Here is a 17,647-nt window from a genome sequence, read left to right on the forward strand (position 1 = left end):
TGACAAGTATTTTTGAAATCTTGACGAATAGTACCTTCACATTTTACATAATAGTAATAGTATATCATGCTAACCATACTTGCTCTCTTATTGGATGGTAGGATATGGTGGTGGGCAAAATTCTGGACGTGGAGTCAGGAAATGAGCTCCATATCTGAGTTTTGATAAAGTTAATGTCTTTCTGAGCGTATTTAAATATTTGTAAATACAGGATAATAATAATCACCCTTTTCATGTCTCACAAGGATCCTGGGTGAAATGGGAGGAGGTATCTGAAAGCACTTTGTAAACTCCAAAATACTATAAATAGAGAGATTATTTAATTGATGGTTGTCCACATCATCTCCTCTTTTCTCATCATTCATAAGTAACTTACCAGAATGATAATAAGAGGGTGTTAGCCTTAATAGTGAAAGCTGTCTTAATATATAAATGTTGAAATTATGGTTGCGTTCAGTTACACAAAAGTTTACAAATTTAGTAAAATGTTTTGGAGATTAACATTTAGTGTAGGATTTTTTTCAATAGGGGAATCATTTCTTCAGAAAATGTTCTGTTAGATGTTTTCATCTCAGAAATAGTTGTTTTATATTTAGCCACAATGTTTGTTTTACTTTGTGTGTTTTGTTTTGTTTTGTTTTAAAGAAGATTTGGGGCATCTGACTGGCCTAGTTGGTAGAGCATGTGACTCCTGATTTCAGGGTCATGTTCAAGCTCTACATTGGGCATAGTGTAGCTTACTTAAAAAAAAAGATTTGAGGATACATCTGAGTTCCATGTGTTTAAAATAAAAAGCCAAAGACCCAATATTTTTAGATATGCCAAATAGATTATCTCGCATTCGGTCAATAATATTAAGTTAAACTCTAAAACCTGCAATATTTTCCAGAATCAACAACATTTCGGGGAAAAAATTCATTCCACGTCTAGAATTTCATTACTATAAGTGCTCAGTTCTTGGTTTGCTGGATGAAGTGAAATTAAAGTTGGATGTTTGGAACATCAAATATGGGAACAAAGAATCTGTGGAATTGTTGCTGGAAGACTGGCATGTAAGCTGTTTTATTTTGTGTCTTAGACAAGTATTTTCAATGTCTGGGAGCTGGGTATGCATTTTTTCCTTGGCACAATTTCCCTTCACCTTTTCAGGTTTTGAGATGGGTTTTCTTGGTAACTTTCATTAGCTTAAAACTGCCTGGAGAACAGAATTGCAGGTAGTCAAATAACAGACAGTGGGAGGAGGAAGGAAGAGAAAACAGCATTATTTACCTCACCAGGGGAGAGTCAGTTAGCCAGGCTAATTAACATAATAGTTAGAAAATGTTTCAACGTTACTTCCATTAAGAATTCCAGCTTTCACTTCTTAAATATTTTTTCCCACTCAGATTCATGGTTTCATTCAAAAATTAATTTTTTCTCAGAACATTTTATCTTAGCCTTTCAAGTTGTGAGAGTGGGAAAGAGTACATTTTGTCTTGAGGCTTTTTATGGAGAGGGGGTTTAGCTCTTGCAATTTGTAGGAAAAAAATGTTGCAATGATTTAAATATAAACGTGTTCATTTGTAAATTAAAAGCATCCTAGAAATGTCATTTCTACAGTTAGGATTTATCATTTTTTCTGTTTCCCTCTTTTTGGAATGAGAGACCAAAAAGAAAAATCCAAGACTGTAAGTTTCGGTGCAAAAATTGAAAAACACGATGAAGAGAGATTTATTTACAGTGAATGATTTAAACACTGTACATTCCTGAATAGGAAGCATCATTCTAAATTTGACTAGGTTTTGAATATCTTTCTTTCTTTTGCTTTCTTTGATTTTTCATTTTTCCATTTAAGTAATCATACCATTGGTGCTTAATAAGTATACAATAAATAGAGGAGTTTTTAATCAACTCTGTATTTTTCCATAACAGAATTTGCTTGCATAGGACACATAATTTGACTAATGGTAGTTTCTCAAATGTTTTTGTGTGATGGATGGTATCTATTTATAACATATTCTAGTATGTCTAATAAAAATTATTCAATATTAGTAAAAATGTGCAAAATAAGAGAAACTGATATAAATTATGCAATATTAACAAATATATGAAATAGATTTTGGGGTGTCTGGGTGGCTCAGTCATTAAGCGTCTGCCTTCGGCTCAGGTCATGATCCCAGGGTCCTGGGATTGAGCCGCGCATCGGGCTCCCTGTTTGGCGGGAAGCCTGCTTCTCCCTCTCCCACTCCCCCTGCTTGTGTTCCCTCTCTCACTGTGTCTCTCTCTGTCAAATAAATAAATAAAATCTTTAAAAAAAATTTTATGTCTCTATCTGGATATCTTGGCACATTTGTAATAGTAAAAAACTGTCACCGTATTTTTTTTCCTTCCCCCCACCAGAAATTTATTGAAGAAAAAGAGTTCCTAGCTCAACTTGAAACTTCCTTTCAGAGATGTGAAGAAATCCATAAGAATTTAGGTAAAGCTGTACAGTTACTTTTTGATGGAATGACCATTACTTAAAAATAGCATTTTATCTGTTTCACTTACTTTATACCTTAATGTTTTAGGAATTGGTTTTACATATGTGTTTTCTTTGGAAAATCCTTGTGTTCACTTTTAATATTGTCAGAGTACGTATTTATTTCACCACTGTCAATTAATATGCAAATATTTTTCTTACCAGTATGATTTTATTAATAATAAACTGTTTTCTGAGATTACCTTCTTGTTTTGTTAACATTATAGCTGGAGAATATGAGGATATTAGTAAAGAATATACCACGGTGGAATATAATACTTGTACGTATAGAAAAAATATATATAATGTGAAATCCACTCTACAGAAAGTTCTGACATGTTGGGCTACTTATGTGGAAAACCTTCGCTTACTCAAGGCTTGTTTTGAGGAGACAAAGAAGGAACAGATTAAAGAGGTATTTTCAGTCTAATGGTACCTCCTCAATTTTACTTTCTTTCTTTCTTTTTTTTTTTTCATTTTGTTTGGAGATCCTCATTTTCAATCCAAAAATTAGAGGCCAGAGAACAGTAAGTATGACTCTTGGAAAAATTCTTCAAGGTATTGGAAAGAGTTTAGTTTCTTTCTAATATAATTGCCAAAAGGAAGTTTTCTCCTCATTATAGGTATTACACACACACACACACACACACACACACACACAGTGTAGCTTTTGAAAGATACATTGTTAAGTTCTTTGGAAAGAAAATAAAGACCTTGGAGTATTTGATAGCTTATAGATACATTTAAAATAAACTGATATTTTAAAAGTTTTATTTTTCCATTTGGATGAATACCTTTCAGCTCTAAAATTTCCCTGCGTTTCTATAGGAAGAAAATGCAGAATACCTTAAACTTATGTGGAAAGGTATGGAAGAAATTTCAGTGTAATTCAATATTGTTTTCATTTGCTAGTCATGTAATAATCTGTTTTATGATTATTCTCTGAGGTAGTTTTTCTTTCTTTCGTTTTCCTCTGTTGCAAATGGATATAGACAGCCTCTCAGATTAAACATTTTCCAAACAGAAACTAAAGTTACTCAGCTGAAAATGGGCTGTTTATATGAAAGTAAAATTTGTGGTAAGTGTAGGAATGCAAAAAGAATATTTGAGGGGTTAGTGAGTCATTCTTCCTGTCACCTGTAGTGATTCTAGAAATCCAAATCTTTGGATTTCAACACTTCTGTGTTTAAAGATCTTTTTTTTTTTTAAGTTTTTATTTAAATTCTAGTTGGTTAACATACTGTGTAATATTAACTTCAGTTGTATAATGTAGTGATTTAATACTTTCATACAGCATCCAGTGCTCATCAGGACAAGCACACTCCTTAATCTCCATCGCCTATTTCACCCATCCCCCGCCCACCTCCCCTCTGGTAGCCATCAGTTTGTTAAGAGTCTGTTTTTTGGTTTCTCTCTCTCTCTCTGTCCCTTAGCTCATTTGTTTCTTAAATACCACATATGAGTGAAATTATATGGTATTTGTCTTTCTCTGACTGACTTAATTTGATTAGCATAATACTCTCTACCTCTATCCATTAAAGATCTTTTATGAAGGGGCGCCTGGGTGGCTCAGTCGTTAAGCGTCTGCCTTCGGCTCAGGTCATGATCCCAGGGTCCTGGGATCGAGCCCCGCATCGGGCTCCCTGCTCCGCGGGAAGCCTGCTTCTCCCTCTCCCACTCCCCCTGCTTGTGTTCCCTCTCTCGCTGTCTCTCTCTCTGTCGAATAAATAAATAAAATCTTTAAAAAAAAAAAAAAAAAGATCTTTTATGAAAATTCACATAACTGAGAAAAATAACACATTAAGCCTTGCAATTCCCAAACTCTGTGCTAAGGTGCCCTGAACTGCCAAAGAGGACTTTCAAGATAATTTAAATTTTGAGGGAGACACAGCAACATCAGTCTGTTGGATACCATGCAGCAAATAACTACCAAGTGGTTTGGACCCGCCTACGTACAAAATAAGACCTGTAAGATGAATCTTCTGACCTAGGGAATCTATGAAAAAATTACTGAGACATTTAGGGCACTGTGAACTGATAAATGCTTGAGAACCTTTGCTCCGAGTTCATTAACCACTTAGAAAGATAGAACATCAGATGCTTCCTAAAAGTTCAGGACCAGGAGTGATGACAGACAGCTGGTGCCTGCCAATTAGTGATTAGGAATGAAGAGCTAGTCCAACAGGGAAGGGAAGGCTCAGAGTCTCTGCAAGAACCTCACAGTCACTTTTGCTTAGAATCAACCTTAGTAAAGATCTATTATGGGTAATGGAAAGACAAGTGTTATGTCATTAAACTATGTTGCTTCTATGTTGTGTAGGTTCCCTTTGAGACACTATCCCAGTGGAATGTAGAACATACAACTTTAAATGAAGTGGGGAATTTCTTAATTCAAGTCAGTAATGATGAAGTTGGATCATCTATTTCTAAAGAACTGAGAAGGCTGAATAAAAGATGGAGAAAACTTGTTACAAAAACTCAGCTTGTAAGTTTTTTTGTTTTATTTTTGTTTTTGGTAACAGCTTCATCGAGATGTAACTCCCATCCATACAGTTCACTCATTTAAAGGGTGTAACTCAGCGATGTTTAGTATATTCAGAGTTGTGCAGCCATCATGGTCATGAATTTTAGAACATTTTTGTCACCTCCTAAAGAAACTCTGTACCCATTAGCAGTCACTCCCCACTTTCTCCCAGCCTCCCCAGCAGCCACTAATCTACTTTATGTCTCGTAGATTTGCCTATTCTGGATATTTCATACAGATGGGATCATATAACATCTGGTCTTGTGTTTCTTGACTTTTTTTAACTTAGCATGTTTTCAGGGTCCGTCTGTGTTGTAGCATGTATCAGTACTCCATTTCTTTTTATGGCAAATAATAGTCTATTGTATGGATACCCAACATCTTATTTATTCATTGATCAGTTGATGCACATTGGCTTCTTCCCACCTTTTTGACTATTATGAATAATGTTGCTTTGAACATTTATGTACAAGTTTTTGTGTGGACATGTAATGTATAGCTTTCTAGTTGAAATTCATTTACTATTATAGAACAACATTAAGCGTTTCTGCCTACCGATTTCAAGTTCCTTGAGAACATACGCTGAGCTTTATATAGCTTTATAGTTAGGATACATAGTGCCTTATAAAAGCAGACCTTTAATAAACAATTTTTGAACTTAAATGATTAAATTAGTCTGTTTCTTATTCTTAATAATTTGAGACTGAAGTGTTTTTTGGGAAATGCTTATACTTTATAACATTGTTATTAAGTGATAAATCCCAGAATATATCGAATATATTATGTCCAATTATTGTTGGTAATAATATATCTTCACATAAAAAATATGGGCTTTAAATTTCATGACACTTTTTATAGGAGATGAATCTGCCACTTATAAAAAAACAGGATCAACCCAATTTTGACAATTATGAAAATACTCAGCTATCTAAAGAAGAAAAACCAACTGTTGATTTTTCGACAGATATGTCAATAGAACTTCCTGAAAATTATAATCAGAATATAAAGGTAAAATAGTCATATGTTCTGTATTTCATTTGTATATAGAAATAATTTGGCTATTTAAAAAAAATTTTTTTAAGTAGGCTCCACGCCTAGTATGGAGCCCAACTCAGAGCTTGTCCTCATGACCCTGCGACCAAGACCTGTGCTGAAATCAAGAGTCGGATGCTTAACTGACTGAGCCACCCAGGTGCCCCAACTCGGCTATTTTTCTTTTGATAAAACCATATTGTTGAAACAATGGTAAATGTGATTATTGGATAACATTTAACGTATGGTCATTTTCCACTAGAACGCCCAAGTGGATCCCTTCATGAAGGAGCTTTCAGTGTTCAAGTCTGTGTCTCTCACTCGCTGAGGACTTCCACAGACATGCAGAAGCAGCCATGACTTCTGAGCTGTGGAAATGGAGTTGATATTTTCTTCAGATGACTTTTGATTGTGTTCAGAGATTGTCCAGCTTTGGTCTAGCCCCTGGCCTGTGTCTTGCTTCCTTTCTGTACAATGGGGGACAATATAATTTTTATTTCTTGTTTTGTTGGATAATTTGGAGAATGACTTTAGATTATAAACAAGACTATGGAAAAGGAACAAAAAAAAATCATACACATGTAAGATATAATACCTGTGATTTGGGAAATGTGCCTCCTTCCGAATAATAATGGATCCAATGTCACTTAAAGTAACTTTTCACTGGCTTTGGCCAGTGGCTATGATGGAGTGCCAATGTTTCCCACCATCAGGAGACCTGATCAGAGAAAATCTTGAAAGATCTGAAATTGTGCAATATGCTTTTAGAATATAAGAATGCAGAATACTATATTCCTCTAATACATTTAAGATACGGTCTGATTAGCAACAACTTTAAGAATGTATCTATCATGTAAGGTGTAAAGCTGCAGCATAACAACCTGTAGGATACTGAGAGGTGATTAATGGGAAAAGGCTTAATTGTGTTGAAACTGGATTCTGAGTCTCTTCTTGGTGATGTTTCACAACTGCTATTGCTCAGAGTTGTATTTAGTTAAATTGTATATGAATCTTAGAAAGGTCTGTAGAGTCATTACCCTAATTTTCTAAACCTTAATCTTTTTATCTGTAAAGTGGAGATGATAGTAACTAAATGATAGGAATGATATTCTCATTAAGAAAATATATGTGAACATGGAGCGCCTGGGTGGCTCAGCTGGCTAAGCATCTGCCTTCGGCTCAGGTCATGATCCCAGGGTCCTGGGATTGAGGCCCGTGTCAGGCTCCCTGCTCAGTGGGGAGTCTGCTTCTCCCTCCGCCCCTCTCCAAGCTTGTGATCTCTCTCTCGCTCTTGCTCTCTCTCTCAAATAAGTAAATAAGATCTTAAAAAAAAGAAAATATATGTGAACAATTTTTTTTACTTTTTAAAGTGATAAATATGATCATAAAGTGCTGTTATCATTGTCTGAAAACTAGGTTTTAAGTTACTAAAATATGTTGAATTAGCCATCTTCAGGAAAAAAAGAGATAACTTTTTTTTTTAACTGAAAATTATTTTATAATGTAAATGTTGCCATCTTCTTAGCGATAATTTTGAATGTTGTAGGCCGGGGAAGAACATGAAAAAGAAGATGAATTCATAGGGCAACTTAAAGTGGCTGAAGATGTTGAAAAACTCATTGGACAAGTGGAAATCTGGGAGGCAGAAACTGAATCTCTTTTGGAGTTTCTGAGAGATCAGGAGGGTGTAGATGCCTCGGTGGAAGAACACTTGCAGGTATGAGTGTAAAAGTATTATAGATTTCATGGTTGTGGACTTATGTATTAAGATAAATACAAGATTTTAAAGTAAATAGTAATGTGGTGTGCCTGGGTGACTCAGTTGGTTGAGCGTCTGACTCTTGATTTCGGCTCCCGTAGTGATCTGTATCTCGTGGGATGGAGTCCTTCATTGGGCTCTGCGCTCAGTGGAGAATCTCATTGAGATTCTTTCTCCCTCTCCCTCTGCCCCCCCACCCACACTCACTCTCTCTATTTTTAAATAAATAAATAAAATCTTAAAAAAATGTAAATAGTAATAGGACTATTGTTTGAATTTTCTTCGTTCAGACTTTTAAAAATTGTATGGATTGTCATCCCTGGATCATTTGCTGAGATTTTGCTTGAAGACAGAGGATAGATTAGGAGACCACTAATAATAGCTATGACTTTCAATTCTTGAACTAATTTTCCTAGCTACAGAATGGAAATTAAAATATTCTCTTGTTTCCAAGGGCAATGAGGAGATGAGTAAGGATATGTTAGATAGGTCAGTGCAGTGTGAGTATAAGAGATTATACGATCTATGCTTTGAAAGCTCACCCACATCGCTTCTCGGGCTTTCGGCTAAGATCAAGTGTGAAAGTTCACTCACTGATTAAGCCACTTTCCCTTCCTTCCCTGATGCAGGGAGGGTGACGGATATTGTTAAAACCTTTCTGTCTTTATTCTCTGGCAGTTCGGCTCATTGAAAAGCAATGAGGCAAGAGTGTGTTTTAATTCATTCAGTTCTCCTGGGAAAGAAGTTACAGTTGAGGTTTTTACTGAGTTCCAGCTCAGCTATAAAACTTATGGAGCATGTCATAAATTACAACAAGGTGGAAAGTTCCTGGAATAAAGGAATATTTATGTAATTCTTTTAAATCCACATTTCTGAAAGGTGTATATATAGCATTTTGTGTTTTCATGGTTTATAAGAATGGTATTTTTTATTGCTTTGAAAGTATTATATATGCATACCTGTGCCATCTGTCAGTGCTTTTATTTATTCTTATTTTTATTTTATTTTTATATTTATTTATTTGCTATATCTGGAATTTATTTTAGTGAAAGAAATGAGTGAGGAATGAGAAATTCAATATTTTAAAGCCTCTTACAAACAATTAAAATACAAACATACTAGAATATACTTACGTTAACAAAGAATTAAGTAGATCTTTATTAGAGCAAGATATATGGTGAAGTAAGAAATGCAAATTACTGAGCAGTACAGGTGATGTGATTTTTTAAAATGGTTTTTAAACAGTTGCTTTTTTAAAATTTAAATTCTAGTTAGTTGACATACAGTTCAATATTGATTTCAGAAGTAGAGTTCAGTGGTTCATCATTTATATACAGTACCCAGTGCTCATCATAACAAGTGCACTCCTTAATACCCATCACCTACCTAGCCCATCCCCCACCCACCTCCCTCCATCAACCCTGTTTGTCTCTATAGTTAAGTCTCTTATAATTTGTTTCCCCTTCTCTCTCTTTTTGCCCCCTCCTAAATGTTCATCCATTTTGTGTCTTAAATTCCACATATGAATGAAATCATGTGGTACTTATCTTTCCCTGATTGACTTATTTTACTTAGCCTAATATACTGTAGCTCCATCCATGTTGTTGCAAATGGCAAGATTTCATTCTTTGATGGCTGAGAAGATGGAGTGTATATACCCCATCTTCTTTATCCATTCATCGGTCGGTGGGCATTTGGATTCTTTCCACAGTTTGGCTATTGTGGACATTGCTGCTGTAAACATTGGGCTGCATGTACCCCTTCGAATGTATATTTTTGTATCCTTTGGGTAAATACCTAGGAGTATAATTGGTGGATCATAGGGTAGTTCTATTTTTGGCTTTTTGAGGAACTTCCAGACTGTTTTCCAGAGTGGCTGCACCAGTTTGCATTCCCACCAACAGTGTAAGAGGGTTCCCCTTTCTCCACATCCTTACCGACACCTGTTGTCTCTTGTGTTAATTTTAGCCATTCTGACAGTTGTGAGGTGGTATTTCATCATAGTTTTTATTTGTATTTCCCTGATGATGAGTGACGTTGAGCATAAAACGGTTGCTTTTTTTATACTTTATGCTTTTATATCCCTAGAAAAATGTGTGTTAGGATATACAGATAACTAATTCTGTGTTGATCCTGAATTATGCCCCACTCTTAGCACATTTCCTGTTGCCTAGTAGATGCAAACCAAGTATTTTTAAAATGAATGTGTGAATGATTGACTTAAATGACAACTAAGCGAGGAATGGGGAAGAAGAGCTTTTTCTTTACATTCTATACCTTCCCATTCCTGAGTTTTTTTATGTGAGATTTTGTTACTTTTATAATTAAAAAGAGAAAAAAATTGAAATTATAAATGAATGTGCTCAGTGTAGAACATTTAAATAATGCACAAAAGTATAAAGAAGAAAATAAAAATCATCATGATTCCACTGCTCTAAGATAAATAAAATCAGCATTTACTTAGTTGATATTAATGTAATTTCTATATTATCATACTCATACCACCTTTGAATTGTAATTCATTTTTTTTTTTGCTGATTTGATAACTAAGAAGCAGTACCTTGTTATTATTTTAATTTGTACTTATTTAATTACATGTAAGGTTGAGCTATCTTTTATGTATTAACCATTTGTTTCTGTGAATTATCTGTTCATGTGTTTTCTGAATTTTGGGGGGGTTCTTAGTACTTCTCTTACTGAATGTCTAAGTCTTTGAGTCATGACACATTTTCATTTGCGTGGCAAATATTTTCACCAAGTCGTTGACTTTTAAGTTGTTTATTTTATTTTACATAGAAATTTAAAAAAAAATTTTTTTTTAAAGATTTTATTTATTTGACAGAGAGAGAGATAGCGAGAGCAGGAACACAAGCAGGGGGAGTGGGAGAGGGAGAAGCAAGCTTCCCACTGAGCAGGGAGCCCAATGCGGGGCTCGATCCCAGGACCCTGGGATCATGACCTGAGCTGAAGGCAGACGCTTAACGGCTGAGCCACCCAGGCGCCCCTATTTTACACAGAAAATTTTTATGTTTATGTTCCTACTCTTACCCCTAAAAAGGTCACTTCACATCCAGAGAGCGTGTATCAGTTTTCATGGATAATTTCTTCTGTTTTGTAGTTTCCTATTTTATATGTAACTTTCTGATCCATCTGAGATTTATTTTTAGTATGTTGTAGAAAGCATGGTTTTGAAAAGATTTATTTTCCAATAGTCAGTTTCTCCAGTAACATTTATTGAATTTCCTTCCAACTGATTTGACTTAGAACAACTTCATTTTAAGGTTTATTACTATTCTCTCAACTTATTTTCTGGCTATTGGCATTGTATTACTACTAGGCTTTAGTTTATTGATGTGCCTACTGTATAAAGAATAATCTATAGAAGACTTTGTTTCTCAGAATCTGCACTCATAAAAAGTTTCAAAATGAAGTTTTAAAATAACATTTTTAGAGTACAGATTTACCTCATTTTGGATGAATAGTTAACTTTTTATGATGTCATGATGAGATTAAGGCTAATGTTTAACATATGATCAGAATATTTATTGTGGTCTCACTTTGTTTTAATAGCATCTTATTGCCAAAGGCTCTATGTATGAAGAGCTTGTGTCCAGAACTGAAGATACCTTACAAATGGATATACAAAATATTTCAAGCCAGGAGTCCCTTCAACATGTTCTCACAGTTGGGCTTCAGACAAAGATTCAAGAAACCAAAGAGAAAGTTCAGGTCTCTCGTTTACTATTTCCTATTTAGTGAATGTAGTCTTTAAAAGTGAGTGGTCAGTGGCAGGATGGGGAAGAGAGGGAGGGGTTGCCCTGGAGGTTGGGAATGTTTTCTAAAATATTACTTTTGCATTTTACATATATATATTTTAAATAATTTAGAACATATTAGAAAATATCAATATAGTAAATGGGATATTCTATCTAGTGGGAAAATTAGACTTACTACTCAAAGAATGTATTTATTAATTTATAACCCACTAAACAGGTGGGCCAGGCATTGAGAATTTTTTGTTTTTGCAGATCAATATGGTAAAATTAGTTGCAGTGTTAAAAAACTCAGCTGATGCTTCACCAAACCTGGATGTCAGGCTGAAGGTGGAAGAATCACAGAAGGAACTTGACTCATACATGACAAGGGCTGAGCAATTACTTGGACAAAGAGAGAGCCGGAGTGAACTAATTTCAAAATACAAGGTGGGACTCTTTCAACCATCAAATGTAGGCTATTTATTATTGGCTACCTATCTCATTTGAAATCAAGATATTTTCATCACTGTAATTACACACAAAGTTATTGTAACTTGGAAAAAATCCCCAGTTTTATACGTTGTTCCCAGAAACAATTAAAAATAGACATTAACATGAAGAATTTTTTCAATTTAAATTTTATCATAGACCTGCTGAGTGGACTCAGTGGTAGAGTGTCAGGAGCACAGCTGATTCTATGATATTGAGCATGAATTTAATTTCTCTTGCTTTTTAAATCAGTGAAAAGGGCATAATAATTCCAGCTACCAAATTTGTTGTGAGACTTTAACTGAAAATAAGGCAAATAAAGGCACTTGGAATAGGTAAACTTCTCGGAATGTAAAATAACACTTTTATTATTAAAATGCTTTGATAAAGGTTCCATGTGGACCTAATGCTTACTGTGGTTAAAGATCCAGTGGTGTTGCTCTGTATGGAGAGAGTTTCAGGTTGCTTTTTCCTGGCTTGATAGGCAACTGAAGATGTGTGCAAACCAGAGAGTCATTATTAATTAACACGTGGGAGGTGCTTGGGGGGATAAGGTCTCTACCACTGGACACACTGGAGAGGTTGAGTGATATGTGTCCTTTTGTTCATTCATTCATTTATTCAACATTTCACACATTTGCTGAACATTTAAAATGCGTTAGGCATCTTTTTTAGGAGAAGGAGCCTCTTTACTGTCATTGTGGCCTCCTTCACTTTTCTGGGCCTCAGTCCTCATTTGGCTTTCTGGATTGTGAACCAGACCAGGCCCTGTTATCAGCCATCTCAACACTGCTTCTCCCATGACCTCAGAACCGTCCCTGCCTGGTCTATGCTGTTTGCATGTTGCTGGTCACCACCTTTAACCAGATCCCTCTGTGGTTTTTTTGCCACTTTCATTCCCAGGTTGCTGAGAGTGCTAAACTGGGACCTTAAAGAGTCAATGGTTCTCAGTGGTTCTCATAAATAATCACTAGGTTGGACGTCAGGATGCTGATATGGTCAGCTCAGGAGAGACAGAAGGCAGAGGAAACATGGAGGCTCCAGGCCCCTTCTCTACCAGAGAGGGAAGTTACAGGTGTCAGTCTGACACCATTTTCCTCTTCCTGACCATCTGCCTTTTGGAATCTGAGGCAGGGATTCCCTGCCCCCACTCCCGCTCCGCCCCCTTTTATCTCTGGCGTTTAGTAAAATAGATCTATTTTCACAACAGAAGCAAGATCCCTGCCCTGTAGGTCCTGCCCTGAGACCCCTGGGACTCCAGGGACACACGAGTAGTAGGAGCCTCTTGCCAGCATATAGGGTTAGTGTCTCCCTAGGCTGTAAATCTAGCAGTCCTCACAGAGGCCGTGGAGGAGGGCCCTGGGGCTCAGCACCGTACCTTTTCTGCAGTAGGCCCGTAACAAATGTCATGAGGGCATGAACGAATTCCCACCCAGCTTAATTGCCTTATTCCCTAGAATTACTTTTGTCCTCCGTCTCCTATAGGTTTTCTGCCTCTTTCACAAGCCCCAGATTCTTCTTTGTTCTGTCATTTGCTAATTAACTAAACTAGGTTTCTGCCAGTAATTGCCAGGTAAATACTCCATACGAGCAGGTAGGTGTGAGAGAAGGAGCAGACACGTCTCTGCCCTGTTGATGCTCCCTCTGTGGGGCGGGACTGGGTTGGCCCTGGGCAAAACTTGGAAGTTGACAATGTTGAGTTGTTGCCGCATAAAAATGCTTATGCACAAGATGAAATACTTGCCTATTAACCCTACTATAAATTGTGTCTTATTGCAACACGAATACATGCTAGCATATTCTTCAGATGGCATTGCTAATGAAGTATGGTCCTCCACTCGCTAGTACTTAAGAATGTTACAGGAAACAGTACCAGTGGCTCATTACCCTGCACGATAATCCTTTTACTTATTTATCAGAGGGGTAACAAAAATCATTTTGAATATCCTAAGGAAGTCCTTAGGACTTCTCAAATGTCTGACTACATTTGAATAATAAATATCTTGCAATTCTTTTCAAAATAATTCAAGAGATGCAAAAAGGATGTCAACCTCACTTTACAAAAAGTCTCCCGTAAATCTTCATAGTCTTCAAAAAGCCTCTTCCTAATTGTGCCTGTTAAAGACCTACCAAAATTGGCAGTAGAATGAGGCTTTCATGTTCTCACTTGCATTCTCTTTTTTAGGAAGCACTAATAATTCTTAATTCTAAAAGTCTGGTCAAGTATCTGAAAGCTGTTGAAGAACTGAAAAATAATGTAACCGAGGATGTAAAGCTGTCTTTGGAAGAAAAGAGTAGCGATGTCTGTGCCAAGTGGGAGGTGAGAACATGCGCACGTGTCTGGGGTTCTGCTTGCAGAGCTGACTCCGGGCCTGTCTGTGGTCACTCACTGTGGGCAGTCCCCCTGTGTGCTTCGTATCTCAGCAAGGCTGATCCTGCTGTTCCCAGGGCCCAACTGGCTTCTGTGTTCAGCCAGTGACAACACGGTTTAGAGATTAGAGGGTGATTGGAGGGAGAGAAGGGAGTGTCCAAGTCCCTCTCCTGGGCAGTGTCTCTGGCGGCTGTGTCTCCCCCTGGTTGCGGGTTCCAGGGTTCCAGCTTCTGATGTCCCTTCTGTCTGGGCTCCTCTAAGCCTCCAGCCCAGGGGTAGAAGCAGCCTTACGGCCGGGCTCATCTCCAGATCGCCTTCCGGTCCCTTCTCTGGTTTCTCTGCTCTTTCATCTCTTGCCTGATCAGTTCCCTGCATTTAATTCACTCTGAGTTAAATACTTAGTGTTTCCTGGGGCCGTAGTTGGATCCTGACTGAGACAACGCATCAATCCATACACACACATACCGAGTTTCCTAGTGAAATAGGCATGGGCATTGGTGGCAGACAGACCTAGATTCAGCAACTATGACCCTGGGTGAGTTGTTTAACTTCTAGGAACTTCACTGATAAAATGGGGATAACCCCAACTACTTGGCAGGGTTATTGCTAGGATTTATCTAACACAGAGATTGTGTTCAAGGAAGAGTGATTAGTATTCAGTGTGTGTGTCTGTGTGTGTCTAGAGAGAGAGAAAAAATAAGGTAATATAATTGAATGTCTACTGTTGAAGGGGCTCTTAAAACACATTTTAAAATAAACTTTCAAATTTTAGAACAACTTTAGATTCGCAGAATTGTTACAAAGATAGTGCAGAGAGTTCCAGTATAGGCCATGCCCAGTTTCTCTACTCTTACCACCTTACATTAATATGCTACCTTTGTCACAGTTAACGCACTCATATTGATTCATTATGTACTTCAGTTTATACTTTATTCCTATTTCCACAATGTTTCCCTTCTGTCCTTTTTTTCCTCCTTCAGAATCCCATCCTGGAGACACGGTACAGTTCCATGCTATTTCTTCATAGGCTCAGCTGTGCGTTTTGTGTATGTGTTCTCTCAGTCTGCAGCTGGCTTTCTGTTTTCTTAACGGTGTCTTTCACAGCTAACACACAGTTTTAGTTGTTAGAAAGAAAAAGAAGATACGTTTCTGGGTCTGGTATATTTTAAAACGTCCTCCCCAAAGACACAAGGACGAACCAGAATGCCATTTAAACTCCCTTCCTATCCTTTGTTACTACAAATATTTTTATTGGTTTTTGATGAAAATCTTTTCAATATATACTTTTCCCATAGTTACTATGTGCCTCTGTGGGTTTCTTTTCTTTCTTTCTTTCTTTTTTTTTTTTTTTTGCAGTTTCTTCATCATGAGATGTCTTTGTATATTCAACAACTGAAAATAGACATTGAAAAAGAGAAACTCAGTGACAATATTTCAAAACTCGAAAAACAAATAAATAAAGAAAAGAAACTAATTCGCAGAGGGAGGACCAAGGGTCTCATCAAGGAACATGAGGTAAACCACCTGTTTCCATTTAAGTGCCGTGATTATTTTGGAGTTTATCCTACATTGTTGAAGGATGTTGTTGTGTATGTCCTTAGCCTCGGATTAAACCTGTTCTGAAAATTACTTCAGCCCTCCCGTCAGTCCCCTGGGAACTATCCCTTATGGGGTTCCAGCTCTAACTACCACGTGTGCTGCTTGCTGTTTAGAAGTGAGAAGAATTCAGCATCGAGTTAATATTTTTTGCTATGTCTCAGTGGCCCCTGTCCTTGAGACTCTGGTTATAAATGTGTCACCTGTTGCTAAAGTACCCACAGTTGATTTTAAGGGGACATGGTGTCCTTAGAACTGCTGCTTTTGGAAAAGATAGCAAACTGGGGGCAAGTCTCCTGGCCTCTCTCTGGCCCCCATCCTATATGATTTTTTCTATTTATTTGACAGCACTGACCCCTCTTCTTTCCTTTAAGTTTTCTACTGCTGTGGCTCTCCCAATATCAATCTCTCTTGCTTTTTCTTATTTTATTATTTTTGGGGGGAGGTGGGGAGCTTCTTTTTAGTGTCTTCACAAATTTCTCTCTCTTTGAGTAGTCTCTACACCCAGTGTAGGGCTCAAACTCACAACCCCGAGATCAAGAGTCGCATGCTCTACCAACTGAGCCAGCCAGGTGCCCCACAAATTTCTCTGTTTTCATTGTGTTATCTTAATGTTTTATTGAGAGTCTCCATTTTTGGGTGGTTTCGTGCCTGCTCTAGGGATTTTATGCCCTCTGTGTTTTGTTTCGTTTTTTAAGATTTTATTTATTTATTTGAGAGAGAGAGTGTGTGCGCACGAGTGGTGGGGAGGGGCAGAGGGAGAGGGAGCAGCAGACTCCCCGCCGAACAGGGAGCCCAATCAGGGGACTCCATCCCAGGACCCCGAGATCCTGACCTGAGCCAAAGGCAGATGCTTAACCGACTAAGCCACCCAGGTGCCCCCTTCTGCGGTTTTAATGATAAAACCCTGTCTGTAATGATAGTGCCTAAATCCCTATCTGCAGCCGAGTCCTTTCCTCTGCGCTCCAGGTTCTGAGTAGTAGATATCACCAGTGTTCTTCAGAGACCTGTCGTTCAGGATGTCCAGAACCAGCCAATAACATCTCCTCTCACACTTTGCTTCCTCTTGTGTGTCTTGGTCACGAAGGGCAGTGTCGCCTGCAAACTCCCCTCCTCCCCGTCCCCTTTCTTTCCCACCCAGCCGTGATGGAGTAGGGTGCCAGGCCCCCTCGGTTACTCTTCAGAACACATGCTTCTTTTCCTTCCTATCCACCAGTGTTGCCATTGCCCTCCACCCGGGTTATTCTCCCCGTGTGATGATGGCCACATCATCTTCCAGACCCATCACCGGAGAGACTGCTGTTCGTTGAGAACAGCTGGAGCCTTTTTCCTCTTGGCTCTTCCTTCTGGTAGGAGGACCTCTCTCTGCTTTTACTTGGAGGACTCGTCCTTGTTCTTTCCGCATCTCCCGCAGATGGTTCCCGCGTGTGAGGTAGATTTTCTCTGACTCCTTACGGCAGACAGTCGCTCTCATAACACTTGTCACGCTAGGTGCACATTGTGTGGGTGACGACTGTAGGGGAGGAAAAGGGTTTCTTCGTCCCGTGGGGGTCCCTGAGAACGGAACTGCCAAAGACAGATGAACAGGAGAAAAGCATACAGATTTTATTGAATTGTTACA

General features: G+C 37.8%; 1 protein-coding gene across 3 annotated transcripts in view; it reads left to right on the plus strand.

The window, feature by feature from the left end:
• The window catches only part of SYNE2 (spectrin repeat containing nuclear envelope protein 2), a 315,865-nt gene that overhangs the window by 102,432 nt on the left and 195,786 nt on the right, over nt 1–17,647 (plus strand). For all 3 annotated transcript variants that reach the window (XM_032405277.1, XM_032405280.1, XM_032405278.1), the window contains exons 14-23: nt 890–1,052; nt 2,380–2,458; nt 2,728–2,915; nt 4,821–4,985; nt 5,883–6,032; nt 7,603–7,773; nt 11,386–11,544; nt 11,844–12,017; nt 14,245–14,379; nt 15,787–15,945. In XM_032405277.1, the coding sequence (XP_032261168.1) occupies nt 890–1,052; nt 2,380–2,458; nt 2,728–2,915; nt 4,821–4,985; nt 5,883–6,032; nt 7,603–7,773; nt 11,386–11,544; nt 11,844–12,017; nt 14,245–14,379; nt 15,787–15,945 (1,543 nt within the window). The remainder of the gene's footprint in view (nt 1–889; nt 1,053–2,379; nt 2,459–2,727; nt 2,916–4,820; nt 4,986–5,882; nt 6,033–7,602; nt 7,774–11,385; nt 11,545–11,843; nt 12,018–14,244; nt 14,380–15,786; nt 15,946–17,647) is intronic.

Source organism: Phoca vitulina, unplaced genomic scaffold, assembly GCF_004348235.1.
Source record: "Phoca vitulina isolate PV1807 unplaced genomic scaffold, GSC_HSeal_1.0 scaffold7, whole genome shotgun sequence".
Taxonomy (NCBI): Eukaryota; Metazoa; Chordata; class Mammalia; order Carnivora; family Phocidae; genus Phoca; species Phoca vitulina.